The following is a 22630-nucleotide window of genomic DNA, read 5'->3' as shown; positions in this document are numbered from 1 at the left end:
GTTTTTCAAAATATTCTAATTTACTGGCTTTTACCTGTATATGGACACTTTTCTACCAATCAGCACAATTTATGGTATGCAGTGGTGTTTTAGAAACAAATCTGTAGAGGTACCACTTAAGTTAAAGTTAAAGTCCCAATGATTGTCACACACACACTAGGTGTGGTGAAATGTGTCCTCTGCATTTGACCCATCCCCTTGTTCACCCTCTGGGAGGTGAGGGGAGCAGTGGGCAGCAGCGGTGCTGCGCCCGGGAATCATTTTTGGTGATTTAACCCCCAATTCCAACCCTTGATGCTGAGTGCCAAGCAGGGAGGTAATGGGTCCCATTTTTATAGTCTTTGGTATGACTCGGCCAGGGTTTGAACTCACAACCTACCGATCTCAGGGCGGACACTCTAACCACTAGGCCACTGGCTGTAGGTTGTAGTTTTTTTTTTCCAATGACTGCACAGAAAATAAATAGTATACCATTGAAATGAAATCTATTGCCATTGTTTGTTTTGTGTGTTTATGCATGATGTCAAACTCACTGTGTCTTAAAATCTTTTCTTAGTGTTTTAAAATGATTATTGTTAAGCATGTTTTTCCTATTTAGCCTGTTTTCGTCCCCTGTTTTGTCTTGGCATGTACCGTATTTTCCGCACCATAAGGCGCCCTGGGTTAAAAGCCGCGCCTTCAATGAACGGCATATTTCAAAACTTTGTCCACCTATAAGCCGCCCGGTGTTATAAGCCGCATCTAACTGCGCTAAAGGAATGTCAAAAAAACAGTCAGATAGGTCAGTCAAACTTTAATAATATATTAAAAACCAGCGTTCTAACAACTCTGTTCACTCCCAAAATGTACGCAAATGTGCAATCACAAACATACGTATATCAACATGGACAGAGCTGCGTGAAAAAAGCCACCCGGCCTCTTCGCGTAAACTTAAACTTACCTTAACCACTCGCTCATCTTTTCTTCATCCATCCCTTCGAGTTAGCTTTTATGATGACGCCGGCTGGAAAGGTCTCTTTTGGCAAGGTCTTCCTTTTGAATATCACCATGGGTGGAAGTTTCTGGCCATTAGCATGGCAAGCTAGAACCACAGTGAAGGATGACTTCTCATTCCCTGTGGTGCGAATATTCACCGTACGTGCTCCCGTTGTATCCACAGTGCGTTTCACAGGAATATCAGTTGCTGTGAAATAGTAATCCGTGTGCGGATGGAGAGATTGCGTCTTTTCATGAACCGGATCCCTGTCGCTTAGTAGGAGCCATTTTGTGGTCTTTACAGATGTAAACACACAAAGGAAATGAAACGTACGGTGATATCCGCGTGCTTTTTCTTCTTCTACGCGGGCGGGTGGTTGCTTACAGTAGAAGAAGAAGCGCTTCCTGTTCTATGGGGGCGGGTGCTTACCTTGGCGGTTGCTTGCGTAGAAGAAGAAGCGCTTCCTGTTCTACCGGGAAAAAAGATGGCGGCTGTTTACCGAAGTTGCGAGATCGAAACTTTATGAAAATGAATCGTAATATTAATCCATATATAAAGCGCACCGGGTTAAAAGCCGCACTGTCAGCTTTTGAGTAAATTTGTGGTTTTTAGGTGCGGCTAATAGTGCGGAAAATACGGTACTATAATTTATTGCGCATTTTATATTGTACATTGTTTATATTGTTGCTGTATGTGGGTTTACAAATTTGGTCACTTGTTGCTAGGCTAAATTCATGGGACCCATCCATCCATCCATCCATCCATCTTCTTCCGCTTATCCGAGGTCGGGTCGCGGGGGCAGCAGCCTAAGCAGGGAAGCCCAGACTTCCCTCTCCCCAGCCACTTCGTCCAGCTCTTCCTTTGGGACCCCGAGGCGTTCCCAGGCCAGCCGGGAGACATAGTCTTCCCAACGGCCTCCTACCAGTCGGACGTGCCCTAAACACCTCCCTAGGGAGGCGCTCGGGTGGCATCCTGACCAGATGCCCGAACCACCTCATCTGGCTCCTCTCGATGTGGAGGAGCAGCGGCTTTACTTTGAGCTCCCCCCGGATGGCAGAGCTTCTCACCCTATCTCTAAGGGAGAGCCCCGCCACCCGGCGGAGGAAACTCATTTCGGCCGCTTGTACCCGTGATCTTGTCCTTTCGGTCATAACCCAAAGCTCATGACCATAGGTGAGGATGGGAACGTAGATCGACCGGTAAATTGAGAGCTTTGCCTTCCGGCTCAGCTCCTTCTTCACCACAACGGATCGATACAGCGTCCGCATTACTGAAGACGCCGCACCGATCCGCCTGTCGATCTCACGATCCACTCTTCCCTCACTCGTGAACAATTCATGGGACATTAAACCCAATTAAAACAATGTACTGTGCACATACATATTGTACAGTATCAATCAATCAAAGTTTATTTATATAGCCCTTCATCACAAGTGTCTCAAAGGGCTTCACAAGTCACAACAACATCCTCGGCTCAGATCCCACAGTGCGGGAAACGCGCCGTAAAGAAAGAACAGGAAGAACTGGCAAGTGCACTTGCGAAGGTACTCCAAAAACATGCAAAAAGTGAGCTAAGCAATTACTAGGACTGTCAAACTCAACAAGTTAACTCATGTGACTAATCACAAAATGATTGCATTACTCATGAACGCACTGAGATGAATCATGCAATTTATTTTGACCGTGCAAGCTTTTTAACCTCAACTGCTTTGACAGTTTGTGATCAAATCAATGCATACTCAGCACAAAAATCAGTGGAGACTCCGGCTGGTGTGCTCCCTGGCAAATATCCGTCCAAAATACACAATGAAAGAACCTAAAGGAGAACTGCACTTTTTTTTAAAGTTTCCTATTGTTCACAATCATTATGAAAGACACGACGGCTGGATTTTTTAAATTATGCATTCCAACTTGTAAATAAACACACTTACAGCGGAGCCAATAGGAGGTCCTCTATTTTGCTCATAAAATCCAAAAAAATATCATCCAAAAAGCGCCAACAATACTCCATTTGAATTTAGTGATTTGAATCAGAGGTGGGACCAAGTCATTGTTTTGCAAGTCACAAGTAAGTCTCAAGTCTTTGCCCTCAAGTCCGAGTCAAGTCCCGAGTCAAGACAGGCAAGCCCCGAGTCAAGTCCAAAGTCAAGACTGGAAAGTCTCAAGTCAAGTCCTAAGTCCTGCATTTTGAGTTTCGAGTCCTTTCAAGTCCTTTTAACCACAGACTAATATATTAACACAGATTGTGTATGCTTTTCAAACGCTGTATTTATTTATTAAAACAAGTGCATTTTAAATTGCAGGAAAGAAAATTGTGCTGACATTGCACTTTATAATAGCACTATTAACCAGTCATTTTAAACATTAACTCATTCCTTTACAGAACAAACACATTGAAAAATAAGGTGCAAATGTACTTATTTGTACAAAAGTGTTAACATTGAAAAAACATGACATATACGTGAACATAACAAAAAAGTTGTACTTTTTATATGTCAGGGCCCTATGCTGCATTGCATTTGCAAAAGACCAAATTAGCCAAGAGTCTGTCAGTCATTTGTGCACGATGGGGGCGTAGTATGATGCCACCATGGCTGAAAACTCGCTCCACTGGAGCACTGGAGGCAGGCACTGCCAAGACTCTCATGGCCACTCGGAACAGTGAAGGAAGAGTCTTCATGTTCAATGCCCAGAACAAAAGGGGGGAGAGAGTTGTTTTGGGTTGGTGCACTACTTGTAAGTGTATCTTGTGTTTTTATGTTGATTTAATTAAAAAAAAAAAAAAAAAAAAAATTATTTCTTGTGCGGCCCGATACCAATCGATCCACGGACCAGTACCGGGCCGCGGCCCGGTGGTTGGGGACCACTGAGGTAAACAACCAACAGTATGTCAGAAAGCTAGCTAAAACGGTACACATATTCATAATATAGTATACATTTTAACTGACCTTTATTTTACTATTTTTGTCTTTTTTTAGGTGGCTAAAATACGCGGTGCTGCTGACCGCCGTCTAACGTTACGTGTGATATATTGACTAACGTAACCCTGCTTAAAAATAATCACTGAACAAAAAGTATGAATAAGGTAGTGAACTGCAACAGATTCCTGTGTTTGCAATAACGTTCTAACGTTAGCAGTGAGTTTACAGCCTCACTGATTTAACTACACAGCAAATAAAAGTCACGTTACTTAGCCAATAAACGTTATCTTACATTCAAAACTTACCGTTCTTTGTGCAACTTCAAATGCCGGACGAAGTTGGAAGTTGTTGCCTCTCCATCAGTAATTTTCGAACCGCATGTGTTGCATACTGCAAACCGTTTTGTGTTGACCACCTCGTAATTTTTATACCCAAACAAAATTATTTTAGGTATCATTTTTTGTTCACTGGCGTGTGGTTTGGACATGTCTTCTTTGTTGGTTGTCCTGCAATTTGATTGGATGAATGCTGTGTGATGAAAACAAAGTAGATCTAATTTGATTGGCTGTTGTACTGAGAGCACACCAGCTGACACACGCTGATAGACAAGTACACAATGAAAAATACGGAGCGCTCCCGAATATCTTTTTCATCTTTGGGTTTTGGGGAAAGTAGCAAGTCATGTCAAGTCAGGTCAATTCAAAAGGCTCAAGTCCAAGTGAAGTCACAAGTCATTGATGTTAAAGTCTAAGTCGAGTTGCAAGTCTTTTTACATTTTGTCAAGTCGAGTCTAAAGTCATCAAATTCATGACTCGAGTCTGACTCGAGTCCAAGTCATGTGACTCGAGTCCACACCTCTGATTTGAATATTAACCATGTGTTGGTGATAGTGATATAAGCGCAGACAAACTATTTGTGGCGGTGCTGTGATCACAAGCCTTTGAACAATTTCGACATGATGGACTGCCAAGGTGTTTCCTCGCTTCCTTGCTCCCTGGAAGTTTATTGTTAATCATAAATCACGCATCTCACCTGGACAGAAGAAGTCTGAGGACGCATTCCGCCAAGTTGGTAGACCATTTAGGACTCGGAAATGGCGAGAATGACACGAAAAGACGTTTGGTTCCCCCCCTTCCCCCACCCTGTTTCTTCGTGAGGATTATGAGACATTCTTCACCTATTTGGGAATATATGAACATCCTTTCAGTGGGCATCCTAATGGCAGCAGACATTGCACAGTAAGTAATGTTTTATTATGTTTGTTGGCTCTCATAGTCCGCAGTGAGCAGTAATCAGTGATGATGAAAAAAAAAAAAAGCTAATGTCGTGATGTTTTTTTTTTAATTAATGCGCCGCGTATGTTAAAAATGATCAAAATACGTAAAGATTAAATGTTATGTACCCGTTCGTACATTACATATATACTTACATCATGTACAGTCAAGAAAATAAGTATTTGAACACCCTGCTATTTTGCAAGTTCTCCCACTTAGAAATCATGGAGGGGTCTGAAATTTTCATGGTAGGTGCATGACCACTGTATGAGAGATAACCTAAAAAGAAAAATCCAGAAATCTCAATCTAAGATTTTTTAACAATTTATTTGTGTGATACAGGTGAAAATAAGTATTTGAACACCAACATTAATATTTGGTAGAGTAGCCTTTGTTTGCAATTACAGAGTTCAAACGTTTCCTGTAGTTCTTCACCAGGTTTGCACAGACTACAGGAGGGATTTTGGCCCACTCCTCCACACAGATCTTCTCTAGATCAGTCAGGTTTCTGGGCTGTCGCTGAGTAACACAGACTTTCAGCTCCCTCCAAAGATTTTCAATTGGATTTAGGTCTGGAGACTGGCTAGGTCACTCCAGAACCTTGATATGGTTCTTACGAAGCCACTTCTTGGTTTTCCTGGCTGTGTGCTTTGGGTCATTGTCATGTTGGAAGATGCAGCCATGACTCATCTTCAATGATCTGACTGAGGGAAGGAGGTTTTTGGCCAAAATCTCACAATACATGGCTGCAGTCATCCTCTCCTTAATACAGTACAGTCGTCCTGTCCCATGAGCAGAAAAACACCCCCAAAGCATGATGCTACCACCCCCGTGCTTCACAGTAGGGATGGTGTTCTTGGGATGGTACGCATCGTTCTTCTTCCTCCAAACACGCATAGTGGAATTATGACCAAAAAGGTCAATTTTGGTCTCATCTGTCCACAAAACTTTCTCCCATGACTCCTCTGGATCATCCAAATGGTCATTGGCAAACTTAAGACGGGCCTTAACATGTGCTGGTTTAAGCAGGGGAACCTTCCGTGCCATGCATGATTTCAAAGCATGACGTCTTAGTGTATTACAGTGACTATAGAAACAGTGGTCCCAGCTCTTTTCAGGTCATTGACCAAGTCCTGCCGTGTAGTCCTGGGCTGATTCCTCACCTTTATTAGCATCATTGAGACCCCAAGAGGCAATATCTTGCATGGGGCTCCACTCCGATTGAGATTGACCGTCATGTTTAGCTTCTTCCATTTTCTAATGATTGCTCCAACAGTGGACCTTTTTTCACCAAGCTGCTTGGCAATTTCTCCGTAGCCCTTTCCATCCTTGTGGAGTTGTACAATTTTGTCTCTGGTGTCTTTGGACAGCTCTTTGGTCTTAGCCATGCTGAATGTTTGGGTCTTACTGATTGTATGGGGTGGACAGGTGTATTTATGCAGCTAACGACCTCACACAGGTGCATCTGATTCAGGATAATGCAGTGGAGTGGAGGAGGACTTTTAAAGGCGGACTAACAGGTCTTTGAGGGTCAGAATTCTAGCTGATAGACAGGTGTTCAAATACTTATTTTCAGCTGTATCACACAAATAAATTGTTAAAAAATCATAGATTGTGGTTTCTGGATTTCTCTTTTTAGGTTATCTCTCATACAGTGGACATGCACCTACCGTGAAAATTTCAGACCCCTCCATGATTTCTAAGTGGGAGAACTTGCAAAATAGCGAGGTGTTCAAATACTTATTTTCTTGACTGTATATAAAACCATGAATTTTACCATGAATTGATTAACGTAGACCCCGACTTTAAAAAAGTTGAAAAACTTATTCGGGTGTTACCATTTAGTGGTCAATTGTACGGAATATGTACTGTACTGTGCAATCTACTAATAAAAGTTTCAATCAATCAAAAAAAATAACCTCAATGGAGGTGTTTGGGTGTTTTTTTAAGGGCTTTATAGGCGGCATAGAGCGGCTCCCAACGGCTCCATTGTAAGCAAACTTTTGATCGCATTTATCTAATATTTAGAATTCAAAAAATAAAACAAAACATGGTCATGTCTTTCATAGTGATCGTGAACGTTGGGCAAAATTCCCCAAAAAGTGCTGTTCCCTTTTACAATATCCTCATATTTAAGTAAAATGTTGAAAAACGTTCCTGGATGACATTCTGACAATAAAATTGCATTTGTGTTTAAATATTGGGATCTTTTATTTATGCAAACGCACAATCACCTGTGAGTAATCATGATTAATTTGAAAAGTAATTTGACAGCTTAATATTTACATTTATCATGTAATATTATATGTATGAAGTTTTTTTTTAATATAAAAAACCAAACATTTACATCCTTAAAATGAAGCTGACAATTTCTGGGAAGACGTGTTGGTTAGGTACTAGAGATGCGCGGTTTGCGGGCACAACCGCGGAGTCCGCGGATTATCCGCGGATCGGGCGGATGAAATAAAAAAAAATTAGATTTTATCCGCGGGTCGGGTCGGGCGGTTGAAATAAAAAAAAATTAGATTTTAAATAGATTCAGGCGGGTGGCAGTTAAACCAATTGGGAAATATATATACATAGTTAAATGTTGTTACCCACATACGAAAAACGAGCAGGCACCTGCTGCATATGCCACAACAGAAGAAAAAAAAAAAAAGAGATGGACACTTTTACGGAGCGGAGAAGGGACGCCTCGCCGGGGTCCGGGACCGAGGCCCCTTCCCCCGAGAGGGCCCCACCGGGAGCCGTAGCTGAGGCGATCCGCGAGAAGGGCCCGACGCACGTCCAGGGTCACCACCGCGCCCACCGCACCGACACCCCGCCTCGTCCGCCTTCGCCGCGGCCGGCGTCACGCGCAGCAGGTAAGCAGCTTACCTGCCCGCCACCCCCGTGGCCGGGGGCTCGTAACAGGGGTCACTCCGCGCGCCCCGCCCGCGCAGCTTACCTGCCCGCCACCCCTGTTGCCGGGGGCGCGTAACAGGGGTCACTCCGCGCGCAGTGCGCTCACGAAAGGGGTGGGGCTCACCCTGGTTGATATAGACAGCAGGACGGTGGCCATGGAAGTTGGAACCCGCTAAGGAGTGTGTAACAACCCACCTGCCGAATCAACTAGCCCTGAAAATGGATGGCGCTTGAGCGTCGGGCCCATACCCGGCCGTCGCCGGCAGCGAGACGCGCTTGGAGGTGCGCTCAGCGCGGCTCCCATATGATTGCGCACTGGTGTGTGTCTGGGCCGTGACAGCGTGGCACGCGAATGTCTGTGCTGCATTGGATCAGTCTCCTTTCTTTAACAGGCAAAAGCTTTATAACCTCACTAATGCCTTGCATCGTCTATATTAAATATATAACAACGGGCGGGTGCGGTTCTGATCAAATGTGAGATCGGGTGGATGGCGGATGGTTGACGACTTTCTGATGCGGTTGCGGATGAAATAATTGCCTATCCGCGCATCTCTATTAGGTACCAACCAATCTGGTGTGTTTTAATTATTACCATTTTCTTATTGTAAACGGTGTATCATAAAAGATGTTTATGGCTAATAAAATGCAGCGCTTGGGCATGGATTATTATGGCTACCAGAGTGCTGAGTGCTAGTGTATGCTGCTGAGCCTGATTAGCTCATCTGTTAAAGCTGCACAGACCCAAGTAACCGAGCCTTTTGGAGCCTTTGCCCTTGCTCTTTTGAAACTTTCGGCAATCAAGTGACAAACCATTGGTATTATCTCTGTTTTTTTCTCTTATAGATGGTTTAAAGGCTTATACAGCTCCCGTGGGCCACGTCATGAACCTGTCAGGCATGCCCGTCAACCTGAACGACTCCACCTACGATGGAAGCACACAGCAAGGGTAAGCACTCTGGACTATAAAATCATAGAAGTGCTTCAGCAAGTGTTTGCATCAAGCACCACTCAGCACGTGCAGCTCGTCCAGCTCCTTTCTCGACGCCTAATACAAACGGGACCCACAGTGTTATTTTAGTTGCTGGGGGATTTGGAGGCGTGTTTCCTGGCCATAATGTTTTGGCAAGCCGCAAGAGGGTCACGCTCGCTCGCCCCGGCTGTGCGGTTAATGGGCCTGGGATGTTTTGCTTATGAGTAAGCTAACACCTTTTGATGCGATCCAGACTGGTTGCGGTGCAGATGTGCGCTAATAGGAGACAATGTGTATACTGCAACATGACCTTGTGTCACTGCGTGTGTGTGTGTGTGTGTGTGTGCAGCTTGCAGTTTGGCGGCCTGGGTCAACTGTGCGATGGCGTCCTGGGAGGAGACGACTTCATGGAAACCAAAGAGCTGAGGGTGTGGTCCGGCTATGACTACCTGGGCTGGAATAAAGATGTTCTCGGGAAGCCCAGCGTGGATATCGAGTTCCATTTTGAGAAGCCACGTGTCTTCCGTACCATGCAGGTAGGCAGCTTAGTTCCACTGGCAGCCCTCCAACCCAATCTGAGCCTGGAATGACATTTGATTAGCCTGCGAGTGCAGCTCAACACGTGGAACCGTTTCCACATTTTTGCTGCAGTTTTCTCAATTCCGCAGATAACTGACCAACTGTGCTAATAATGTTCTTTGACTAGCATTTTTTTATGGAGTGCTCCTCTCATATTGAGGAACTTTTACTTGTATTTTATCAGTGGGTTTTTAGAATCAGTAGAGCACTCCTGTCACATAGAGAATCTTTGACTAGTGTTTTCCCCATAATACACTCCTGTCAGTGGTCTACAACCACCGGGCCGCGGCCCGGTACCAGAGGTGTGGACTCGAGTCACATGACTTGGACTCGAGTCAGACTCGAGTCATGAATTTGATGACTTTAGACTCGACTTGACAAAATGTAAAAAGACTTGCAACTCGACTTAGACTTTAACATCAACGACTTGTGACTTCACTTGGACTTGAGCCTTTTGAATTGACATGACTTGACATGACTTGCTACTTTCCCCAAAACCCAAAGATGAAAAAGTTATTCGGGAGCGCTCCGTATTTTTCATTGTGTACTTGTCTATCAGCGTTGCGTGTGTCAGCTGGTGTGGTCTCAGTACAACAGCCAATCAAATTAGATCTACTTTGTTTTCATCACACAGCATTCATCCAATCAAATTGCAGGACAACCAACGAAGAAGACATGTCCAAACCACACGCCAGTGAACAAAAAATGATACCTAAAATAATTTTGTTTGGGTATAAAAATTACGAGGTGGTCAACACAAAACGGTTTGCAGTATGCAACACATGCGGTTCGAAAATTACTGATGGAGAGGCAACAACTTCCAACTTCGTCCGGCATTTGAAGTTGCACAAAGAAGGGTAAGTTTTGAATGTAAGATAACGTTTATTGGCTAAGTAACGTGACTTTTATTTGCTGTGTAGTTAAATCAGTGAGGCTGTAAACTCACTGCTAACGTTATAACGTTATTGCAAACACGGGAATCTGTTGCAGTTCACTACCTTATTCATACTTTTTGTTCAGTGATTTTTTTTAAGCAGGGTTACGTTAGTCAATATATCACACGTAACGTTAGACGGCGGTCAGCAGCACCGCGTATTTTAGTCACCTAAAAAAAGACAAAAATAGTAAAATAAAGGTCAGTTAAAATGTATACTATATTATGAATATGTGTACCGTTTTAGCTAGCTTTCTGACATACTGTTGGTTGTTTACCTCAGTGGTCCCCAACCACCGGGCCGCGGCCCGGTACTGGTCCGTGGATCGATTGGTATCGGGCCGCACAAGAAATATATATATATATTTTTTTCTTTTTTTAATTAAATCAACATAAAAAACACAAGATACACTTACAAGTAGTGCACCAACCCAAAAAAACTCTCTCCCCCCTTTTGTTCTGGGCATTGAACATGAAGACTCTTCCTTCACTGTTCCGAGTGGCCATGAGAGTCTTGGCAGTGCCTGCCTCCAGTGCTCCAGTGGAGCGAGTTTTCAGCCATGGTGGCATCATACTACGCCCCCATCGTGCACAAATGACTGACAGACTCTTGGCTAATTTGGTCTTTTGCAAATGCAATGCAGCATAGGGCCCTGACATATAAAAAGTTCAACTTTTTTGTTATGTTCACGTATATGTCATGTTTTTTCAATGTTAACACTTTTGTACAAATAAGTACATTTGCACTTTATTTTTCAATGTGTTTGTTCTGTAAAGGAATGAGTTAATGTTTAAAATGACTGGTTAATAGTGCTATTATAAAGTGCAATGTCAGCACAATTTTCTTTCCTGCAATTTAAAATGCACTTGTTTTAATAAATAAATACAGCGTTTGAAAAGCATACACAATCTGTGTTAATATATTAGTCTGTGGTTAAAAGGACTTGAAAGGACTCGAAACTCAAAATGCAGGACTTAGGACTTGACTTGAGACTTTCCAGTCTTGACTTTGGACTTGACTCGGGGCTTGCCTGTCTTGACTCGGGACTTGACTCGGACTTGAGGGCAAAGACTTGAGACTTACTTGTGACTTGCAAAACAATGACTTGGTCCCACCTCTGCCCGGTACCGGTCCGTGGATCGATTGGTACCGGGCCGCACAAGAAATAAATAAAAAAATAAAAAAATTATTTTAATTTTTTAATTTTTACTTTTTTATTAAATCAACATAAAAAACACAAGATACACCAAACCAAAAAACCTCGGGGGAGGGAAATCATTCATTCACACTCATTCGCACAAAAGGGTTGTTTCTTTCTGTTATTAATATTTCTGGTTCCTACATTATATATCAATATATATCAATACTATCTGCAGGGATACAGTCCGTAAGCACACATGATTGTATTTTTTAATGACAAAAAAAAAAAAAAAAAAATGTTTTTTTTTGTTTTTTTTTATACCCCCCGGTCCGTGGGACACATTTTCAAGCGTTGACCGGTCCGCAGTTACAAAAAGGTTGGGGACCACTGATGTAGGGGATCTTTGACTTCCATTTTTATAGTACTCTAAGTCAGTGTTTTTCAACCTTTTTTTAGCCAAGGCGCATTTTTTTCTTTGAAAAAATCCGGATGCACACCACCAGCAGTAATCACTGAAAAATGAAACTAAACAATAAAAAGACGTCGTTGCAATTGTTAGATATGAAGTTAAACCATAACCAACCATGCATCAATATAGCTCTTGTCTCAAAGTAAGTGTACTGTCACGACCTGTCACATCACCATCCATCCATCCATCTTCTTCCGCTTATCCGAGGTCGGGTCGCGGGGGCAGCAGCCTAAGCAGGGAAGCCCAGACTTTCCTCTCCCCAGCCACTTCGTCCAGCTCTTCCCGGGGGATCCCGAGGCGTTCCCAGGCCAGCCGGGAGACATAGTGCCCTAAACACCTCCCTGGGGAGGCGTTCGGGTGGCATCCTGACCAGATGCCCGAACCACCTCATCTGGCTTCTCTTGATGTGGAGGAGCAGCGGCTTTACTTTGAGCTCCCCCCGGATGACAGAGCTTCTCACCCTATCTCTAAGAGAGAGACTCGTCACCCGGCGGAGGAAGATCATTTCGGCCGCTCGTACCCGTGATCTTGTCCTTTCGGTCATAACCCAGAGCTCATGACCATAGGTGAGGATGGAAACGTAGATCGACCGGTAGATTGAGAGCTTTGCCTTCCGGCTCAGCTCCTTCTTCACCACAACGGATCGATACAGCGTCCGCATTACTGAAGACGCCGCACCGATCCGCCTGTCGATCTCACAATCCACTCTTCCCTCACTCGTGAACAAGACTCCTAGGTACTTGAACTCCTCCACTTGGGGCAGGGTCTCCTCCCCAACCCAGAGATGGCATTCCACCCTTTTCCGGGCGAGAACTATGGACTCGGACTTGGAGGTGCTGATTCTCATCCCAGTTGCTTCACACTCGGCTGCGAACCGATCCAGTGAGAGCTGAAGATCCTGGCCAGATGAAGCCATCAGGACCACATCATCTGCAAAAAGCAGAGACCTAATCCTGCAGCCACCGATCCGGATCCCCTCAACGCCTTGACTGCGCCTAGAAATTCTGTCCATAAAAGTTATGAACAGAATCGGTGACAAAGGGCAGCCTTGGCGGAGTCCAACCCTCACTGGAAACGTGAGGGTTGGTTCCTGCATTGTTAGCTACCTCTTGATACCTCAAGACTTGGGTCAGGCTGATTACAAAAATAAATATGAATTTAAATATACTGCAAAAGAAGGGACTCATGAAAAATAAATATACATAAAATCAGGCAGTGCTAAAATAAATACATTGTCACTAAACAATAATAAGTTATATGAATATGTATTCTAAATCAACTGTAAATAGAATTAAACTGCAATTAAAAAATACAGCTTCACCAATTAAGTCATAATCTTTGCGAGTAAGAAAGTTCTCTATGGCTTTGTAATTGTATGCATGTTCAAAATTTACTCTAACATAACCATACTTGCCAACCTTGAAACCTCCGATTTCGGGAGGTGGAGGGCGGGGGCGTGGTCAGGGGTGGGGCGGGGCGTGGTTGGGGGCGTGGTTAAGAGGGGAGGAGTATATTGACAGCTAGAATTCATATATATATATATCTACATCCTGAAAATATGCAAACAAAACTGTGTTTAGATAATTGATACTTCAAACCGCCCTGAGATCGGTAGGTTGTGAGTTCAAACCCCGGCCGAGTCATACCAAAGACTATAAAAATGGGACCCATTACTTCCCTGCTTGGCACTCAGCATCAAGGGTTGGAATTGGGGGTTAAATCACCAAAAATGATTCCCGGGCGCGGCACCGCTGCTGCCCACTGCTCCCCTCACCTCCCAGGGGGTGATCAAAGGGGATGGGTCAAATGCAGAGGACAAATTTCACCACACCCAGTGTGTGTGTGACAATCATTGGTACTTTAACTTTAACTTTAACTTGCATAAATAAATACTAAGGAATATAACATAACTTGGCTTCTGAGAGCTTCAAAATGTAATGAATAAAATGCTAAAGTTGTTGATAAACAAGCAATTATTTTAATAATTAAATATGGTCATTTTAAATGAATTATGATAATTTAAAATTAATTATTTCAAATATGTTTATTTTAATGTATGATTCTATGGCTGGATGTAATAAGGAGTCAGAAAAAATACAAATAAAAATACAATTAATTTGGATGTTTTTAGCAAAATATAGTAAAAATGTATTTTTTTTTTATTTTTTAAAATGAATAAATATATGTATTTTTAGGTAAGATAAACATAATAATACAATGTATCTCTAGTCTGGATGATTTAGTTCTTGTCACCCTGTTGTCCTCCCTGTGAAAAAAGGCTGTCCTCACTCCGGTCCACATGGAGCTGGAGGGGGCGTGGCCTCCAGCTCCGGCTGAAAATCGGGAGAATTTCGGGAGGATATTTGTCCCGGGAGGTTTTCGGGAGAGGCGCTGAATTTCGGGAGTCTCCCGGAAAATTCGGGAGGGTTGGCAAGTATGAACATAACCATAATTTTAGCTCCAGAATTCCTGTTTGTTTGAGATTGTCATTACTGCCACAAGTGGTGGAAAAGGGTATTACAACTGAGTACCACTGCGACCCATACGGACCACAGCTGAGAAATGGATATTTGCCCAACAATGGAAACACTAATATAAAGGATCTTTGACTACTGTTTTAAATAAAGATGTACATTTGAAGGTATGACAGTCGTATATTTACATTAGAAAAGCACTCGGAGAGGGCAGACTAGGAATCCGAAATAATCCGGATCAGCCCCACGATGTCATTACTTGTTCCCTATGCTATTATCCTATTAAACACCATCTACAGAAGTTGGACTTAATAACATAAATGTAAGCTACCACTATAGAAATTCACCGAATCAAGCGAAACTAAGACTTTTAAGGCCAAGAGCTTTCAGAGATGACCTGCAACATTCCCCAGGACATGTTTTTCTATTTTTTCTTTTAGAGGCTCTAATTTGGATTCTGAAGTGGTTCATCCTCTAACCGGAGATCATCCAGCCTCCTCAAAATGTCAGAGATTAGATTCTAAATCTTTTTTTGAGTGCAGTTGAATGCCAGCAGGTCTTTGTGATCCCCTTGGCACCTCTTGGTGTGTGCGACACATTTTTTTGAGCAGTGTTTAAAACCACATTCTGTACCTTTTGCAATTGCAGCGCTCCCGTTTCAATTTCCTGTCTGCATTCAAATGAATCCCCTCTGGCGGCACGAGTACCCCCAAATAATCATTTGTGTCCAGATGTTCTTCATACCGCTGGCCATTTCCACTTCGGGGCATATGACCTCAATTGGATTTCTGGTGGAACTCGATGCATAAATCTATATGCTCATGAATAACTCTCATAAATATGTAATATTGGTATTATAAGTAAGTACCCACAAAATCATTTCCATGTGTTGAACAAAGATAGGAACGCTGACAAAGACCTTTTTATTTATTTATTTTAAATTAACGCTTTGATGTGGTAACTGAATAACCTCATTAGGGTAAGTCGAGCATCACAGCTGGATAATGGGAGGCTAATCCTTTATTTATGCCTCTAATGAAGCTCTGCACACAAACTGCCGGAGGTCATGTGATGCGTGCTCCTTTTAAAATACACAAACAATAGTTCACAGTAATATTTTCTCAATGGATGGAATTGGGATAATCCCATACCTGCCAACTACTCCGGTTTTCCCGTAATTAGTACGGTTTTCATCAACCTATTCCGGGTTACGGTTGCAGTGATAAAAAATACGGTTTTTCATTAATTAAATTTTTTTTTTTTTTTTTTCAAGTTTTATTCACGAAAGCACGTAACAACAATGACAATCGACACTGCTTCCCGTAACTTCCTATCGAGCCATTCCGAATGCCATGCGCGAGGCTATTTATAGCACCGCTGCCAAGCACGAGGCACCAGTTGCCATTGTTTCCAAACGAGCGAAAGATCACGGAATCAGCCGGAGACAAATCGCAAACGAGTCTTAAACCGAAAAGAAAACTGCAGTCATTCCGTGAAGAATATTCAAAAGCCTATCCGGGAATAATTATCCGTTCCAAAAAGGGTGAAAACTACGCGAATTGCACCTTGTGCAGACAAGATTTTTCGATCGGACACGGAGGAATTAGCGATGTAAAAGACCACGTCGGGACAAAAAAACACAAGTCTAATGCCGTTGCTAAATTTGGATTTTAGCCACAAAAAGGTAATGACACCAATGTTATCTATTGGAATTGTTTAGTACTGTTATACTGTTAAAAGTGTTTATACTATTTATGCTTTCAAGTCCAAGTTGAAGAAATCTTGTTAAATGTTGACAGCATAACTACCAAAATACAGAAGTATGTCCTTAATATTTTTGCAGTGCTATTTCTGTTGAAAAGTTAAAATGATTACATTAGAGATGTGATGTGCCACTTTTCAAGTGTCTGATGGCTTAAATTAATTTTCATTAATTTTTCATATTTTGAATTCTTTTGAAAGGCTTACAAAAAAACTACATTTGAATTGTAATTCCATGCTATTGACAGGACTATTAATTTTAATGAAGTTAGCTTACCATGTTTACAGTATGATAATTGTGATAGAAATGTGAATTTTAGGCACAGAATATTTTTTACAATTGAACAAGGCAGTAGATTATACAAGCTTGGACAGAAAGTTAATAATGACACCAATTTTTTTTTAAATGGAATTGTTTAGTACTGTTTTACCATTTGTTTACTGTAAAAAGTGTTTATACTTTCAATTAACAAATTGAAGTCTTGTGAAAGGTTGACAGGATAACTGGCATTAACTGTCAAAATAATTTCAAACTATTGAAGTTAGCTTACAGAATAAACATGTCAATCAACCCATATGATTTTTGCTGTAATATTTTTGTTTTGAAAAGTCACTGTGACTGATAGAAAAGTGATGGTTTTAGCAACATTTTAACCTGTCTGAATGCAATCAATCATTTTGCGTCGGGGGGCGAAGCCTGAACCCCCCACCAGGACTTTGTCCTGGACCTACCGGGGCCTGCGGCCCCTTGACCCTGGCTACTAGGTTTTTCTGATTTCAAAAGTTGGCAGGTATGTAATCCATTTTAGTGTGCCCAGAAAAGAGTTAGGAGGAACATGGATTTAGAATGTTGTTAAAATAGCAGGTTTTTCCTCACCTCAAAATCTATTTATAGACTCTACAATTTAACATTTAAAAATATTATCAATCAAATGCTGGGCTTCACAAACTCACGACATCCTCTAACCCATTTCCAGGGAAGGAAAAACTCAAAAGAACCAGCTTGGGGAAAAAGTAGAAACCATTCCAGGGTGATTGGGCATATTTATTGAATTGTTAAGTTAATAGATAATGTGGGAGTTCAGTCCACAGATAGTCATAGGGGATCTTCTTCCGGGCTCAGCCAGGCCACCTAGTTCACAACTAGGGTCAGCTAGCACTTCATCCAGACTGGTACCTCTCCAGAAATTATCCATGGCCACCTGGTATCCTCTCCAGGGAGAAGAGGCGGGATAGAGCAGAAAAGCCGGTCTGAAAAGGGTTTTTATCTTCGGGACATCTCTCTAATAGATGCTGCGTTCCAATTAGTTGAGTGTGTTGCTACTCCAAGCACCAGCACTCACTGAGTGTGTAGTGACTAGGGATGTCCCGATCCAGGTTTTTGCACTTTCGATCCGATACCGATACTGACCGATACCGATACTGGCCTATCCGAGCATGTATTAAAGTTTACAGTTATTTACCCTACTTAGTTGTCAGAATCATGTTGAAAAGGGTTTTAGTACTCTTGATAACAACTAGCCAGCTGAATTAGGGGAGTTTGAATAATACACAATGGTTGGTAACAAGAAACTGACCTGTTTATTCAAGGATAAACACAAAATAGACAAAATTATACATGACAAACAGAAATGGCATCATTGAACTAGGGCTGGGCGATATGGGCTTTTTTTAATATTGCGATATTTTAAGGCCATATTGCGATACACAATATATATCTCGATATTTTGCCTTAGCCTTGAATGAACACTTGATGCATATAATCACAGCAGTATGATGATTCTATGTGTTTTGATTGATTGATTGAGACTTTTATTAGTAGGTTGCACAGTGAAGTACATATTCCGTACAATTGACCACTAAATGGTAACACCCCAATAAGTTTTTCAACTTGTTTAAGACCGGGTCCACTTAAATTGATTCATGATACAGATATGTACTATCAGATATATACTATCATCATAATACAGTCCTCACACAAGATAGTCACATTGAATTATTTACATTATTTATAATCCAGGGTGTGGAGGGGGGCGCCGGATGTAAGTGTCAAAAAGACAGCCAAAAGAGTTTGATATGAGAATAAATCTAAAGTTAAAATATAGGGTAGAAATGCACCCATTTGCAGGAAATGTAGTCTTGATTTTCAAAATGTTCTTTCAAGGCTTGCATGTATACATTAAAATATTCTTCTTCATACTGCATTAATATATGCTACTTTTAAACTTTCATGCAGAGAAGGAAATCACAACTAAAAAAATAACAAATTTTTTCATACGGTGTTGATCTGGATATTTTTGCCTCTGCATTTTGATGGTGTGGACGTGTGGCACCGAATGGAGATAAGCGTCTCGACAGACGTCACAATATTTGAACAATGATGACGAAAACTGTTGTCTCTGTCGTGTCGGTGTGTCGAAAATTGTTATGCGCTTATTTTTTTATTTGATTTTGTGCGTGGCATAGATTTGCCGTGCGCAGAGGACGCTTGAGCAGGCGCGCACCTTAGCGGCTGCGCTAGCATCACAGCTAACGTTAGCCATGCCGCTACCTCGCTCTCTGCTGGGAGAGGACGTATACGTATGTGACGTATGACGTGACAGTATGTGACGTATGACGTGACAGTATGTGACGTCTGTAAGAAGGTGCGCTCGCTGTCTGTGAGAGGGAGACACAGGAAAGAGTGAGAAGAGCCTGTCGTGTAATGCCAGCAGCTAAAAGCAACTGCGTGAGAATTGTGGATGTGTTGAAGGTGTGCTGGAAAATGCGGAACGGAAATTACGGAGCAGCAGAAAAGTGGAATGTATTATTTAAATAGGTGCGTTGGAAAACACGGACCGGAGTTTTTTTTAAACTGGATCTGGATCGGCATTTTCCCATGCCTTGCCGATACGCAATTTTTGGCAAATATCGGCAGCCGATCCGATCCAAATATCGGATCGGGACATCCCTAGTAGTGACTCTACAATTCCGTGTGCAGTATTAAAGACTATCTTGTGTTATGTGGAGTAGAGATGGCATCTTTTTGTGTCCGGTTAGTTTTTTGGTTTGGCATTAACGCTTTAAGGGGAACTGCACTGAATTGAACGGCTCCTATAGGCTCCATTGTAAGTGAACGTTTGATTGAATTTATGTAATATTTAGAATTCATTAAAAAAAAAATTAATTCGTCATCATGTCTTTTATAATGATTGTGAACGATAGGCACATTTACAGAAAAAGTGCAGTTCCCCTTTTAAGTAGACCAGTGATGTGTGCACCCATGTTTTGCATTCATTTACGCACTTTCATATAAATATATAGCATTTTTAACCACGCATCATCATTGTCTGTATTGGTTTTAAACAATATTCAAATATAGATGGCTAGCTGGATGGATTACTATGGATCAGAGGTGGGTAGTAACGTGCTACATTTACTCCGTTACATCTACTTGAGTAACTTTTGGGATAAATTGTACTTCTAAGAGTAGTTTTAATGCAACATACTTTTACTTTTACTTGAGTATATTTATAGAGAAGAAACGCTACTTTTACTCCGCTACTTTTATCTACATTCAGCTCGCTACTCGCTACTAATTTTTATCGATCTGTTAATGCACGCTTTGTTTGTTTTGGTCTGTCAGACAGACCTTCATAGTGCCTGCGTTTCAACAAATACAGTCACTGGTGACGTTCACTCCGTTCCACCAATCAGATGCAGTCACTGGTGACGTTGGCCCAATCAAACAGAGCCAGGGGTCACATGACCTGACTTAAACAAGTTGAAAAACTTATTGGGGTGTTACCATTTAGTGGTCAATTGTACGGAATATGTACTGTACTGTGCAATCTACTAATAAAAGTTCCAATCAATCAATCAAAAGTGTGAAGGGAAAAAAGACAATTTTTTATTTCAAAAGCGTCAAAAGCCTAAAGACTGACTGCACAGTTCCTGTCTTCACAATAAAAGTGCCGCTCCATCGCGCCTGCGCTTTCAAAATAAGAGTCTCCGAAAGCCTGCGCAAACAAGCTAGCAAGCTACGGAGTTTGCCGCCAATGTATTTCTTGTAAAGTGTATAAAAACGAATATGGAAGCTGGACATATAAGATGCCAAAAACCAACCACTTTCATGTGGTATTAGACAGAAAGGAGGAACTTTTTTTCTCCTCCATTTGAAAACGTGGACGTTTGTCATCACTACTGTCTGATTACAATCAATGCAAGTCATCAGAATCAGGTAATACACCAACTTATATTCTTGTCTTCATGAAAGAAAGGAATCTATATGTGTTAAACATGCATGTATATTCATTAAAACACCTTTAACATGTAAACAAAAACGGCAAAAAAATAAATATAAATTATATACTGTATATATCAATGTATATATATATATATATATATATGTATATGTGTGTGTATATATATGTATACATGTGTGTGTGTGTGTATATATATATATATATATATATATATATATATATATATATATATATATATATATATATATATATATATATGATATATGTGTGTATGTTACTCATCAGTTACTCAGTACTTGAGTAGTTTTTTTACAACATACTTTTTACTTTTACTCAAGTAAATATTTGGGTGACTACTCCTTACTTTTACTTGAGTAATAAATCTCTAAAGTAACAGTACTCTTACTTGAGTACAATTTCTGGCTACTCTACCCACCTCTGCTATGGATAGATAGATAGATATCTATAGATATCAGTTAACCGACACAGATCGTAATTAAAAAAAGGTATAAGTCGGGGCATTCGTATCCGGAGTACTGTAACTTTTCAATCATCCAAAGAATGAAACATTACATTTTTTGGAGGGTCCAGCCAGATTCCAGACCTAATAAATCCAATGGAAAAATAATAGGGGGTAGTCCGAAGGCGTATGAAATTTGACAGATTCGGAGCAGTTTTGGAAAGCCCAAGTATTATTCCATCCATCCATTTTCTAACGCTTATTTTTTATTTTATTTTATTTTTTACAGTTGGAGTCTTTTTAAATGTTTTAATTTATGGTACAGATTATCGGTCGCATCATTTTATTGTTTTAAAGATGGTTTACAACAACTGCGATGAGGTGGCGACTTGTCCAGGGTGTACCCCGCCTTCCGCCTGAATGCAGCTGAGATAGGCTCCAGCAACCCCCGCGACCCCAAAAGGGGCAAGCGGTAGAAAATGGATGGATGGATGGGTTTACAACAAAAAAAAACCCTGCCATTTCAACGGCATTGTGTCCACTTTGCAAACATGCTGTGCTGAAATTGTTCTTGTTGCCATAGTTTCAAAGCAGTGACAGCTCAAGTTTGTGCTTGTTGTTGACAAAAAGTCCTTTTCAAGTATCCCCACAGAGTTTCCTGTCGTGCATTACTTTGTGTACCTAATCTTACTAAATTAGTGTGAGCACAGTGAGTCCTATACTCTAATAACAAGATTGTTGAAGCTCTGGGTTTGCCATGCAAAGCTTCACATTTGTATTATTGTACCATTTACAATGCATAGCCACCACATGCTCACGGTGTTGTTGTAATAAATCTTGACGTTCTACAGGCATTGTTTGATGGAGCACCACCTCCTAATGCTCCCCTGGTGTTTGACTCTCGAAATGTTTCTTTAAGCCAGGCTGTTTCCTGGATTTTCACCAGGGGTTTTCCAAGGCTAACCTCAGCTGATGTTACGATCTAGTTAGTGGATTTGTCCTACTGAAGAGGTCACAGCCTGATTCTGACCTAATTGTTAAATTTGCAGCCGTGACTGCTTTTGTGACTTCATTGAAACATTGCCTTGCAGGACCAAAGAAAAAAAAGGGAATGTGAAAATGTACTAATTAGATTGACATAATCTCCACTCTAATGACCCCAGGTTGATCCTTGTTTCTTTTGAGTTGTGAGACCACCAGTGTGACTTTTGCCAAGGCAAGGACACAAGGACACAAGGACACAACTTCTAATTCAACAAGTGATTCACATGTGAATCGTGTTAGCAGGGCTCTGAATGAGGTGAAGTGAAGTGAATTACATTTATACAGGTAAAAGCCAGTAAATTAGAATATTTTGAAAAACTTGATTTATTTCAGTAATTTCATTCAAAAGGTGTAACTTGTACATTATATTTATTCATTGCACACAGACTGATGCATTCAAATGTTTATTTCATTTAATTGTGATGATTTGAAGTGGCAACAAATGAAAATCCAAAATTCCGTGTGTCACAAAATTAGA

The 22630-nt window shown here is 41.4% G+C and overlaps 1 protein-coding gene across 5 annotated transcripts in view; it reads left to right on the top strand.

Annotated features, from left to right (window-relative positions):
• Positions 1–22630, top strand: part of ddr1 (discoidin domain receptor tyrosine kinase 1) — a 199205-nt gene that overhangs the window by 119679 nt on the left and 56896 nt on the right. For all 5 annotated transcript variants that reach the window (XM_061947702.2, XM_072912946.1, XM_072912947.1 and 2 more), the window contains 2 exons: positions 8919–9021; positions 9395–9581. In XM_061947702.2, coding sequence (XP_061803686.1) covers positions 8919–9021; positions 9395–9581 — 290 coding nt within the window. The remainder of the gene's footprint in view (positions 1–8918; positions 9022–9394; positions 9582–22630) is intronic.

Source organism: Nerophis lumbriciformis, linkage group LG04 (assembly GCF_033978685.3).
Source record: "Nerophis lumbriciformis linkage group LG04, RoL_Nlum_v2.1, whole genome shotgun sequence".
Taxonomy (NCBI): domain Eukaryota; kingdom Metazoa; phylum Chordata; class Actinopteri; order Syngnathiformes; family Syngnathidae; genus Nerophis; species Nerophis lumbriciformis.
Note: the sequence above shows the minus strand (reverse complement) of the source record. Positions and strands in the feature narration are given on the sequence as shown.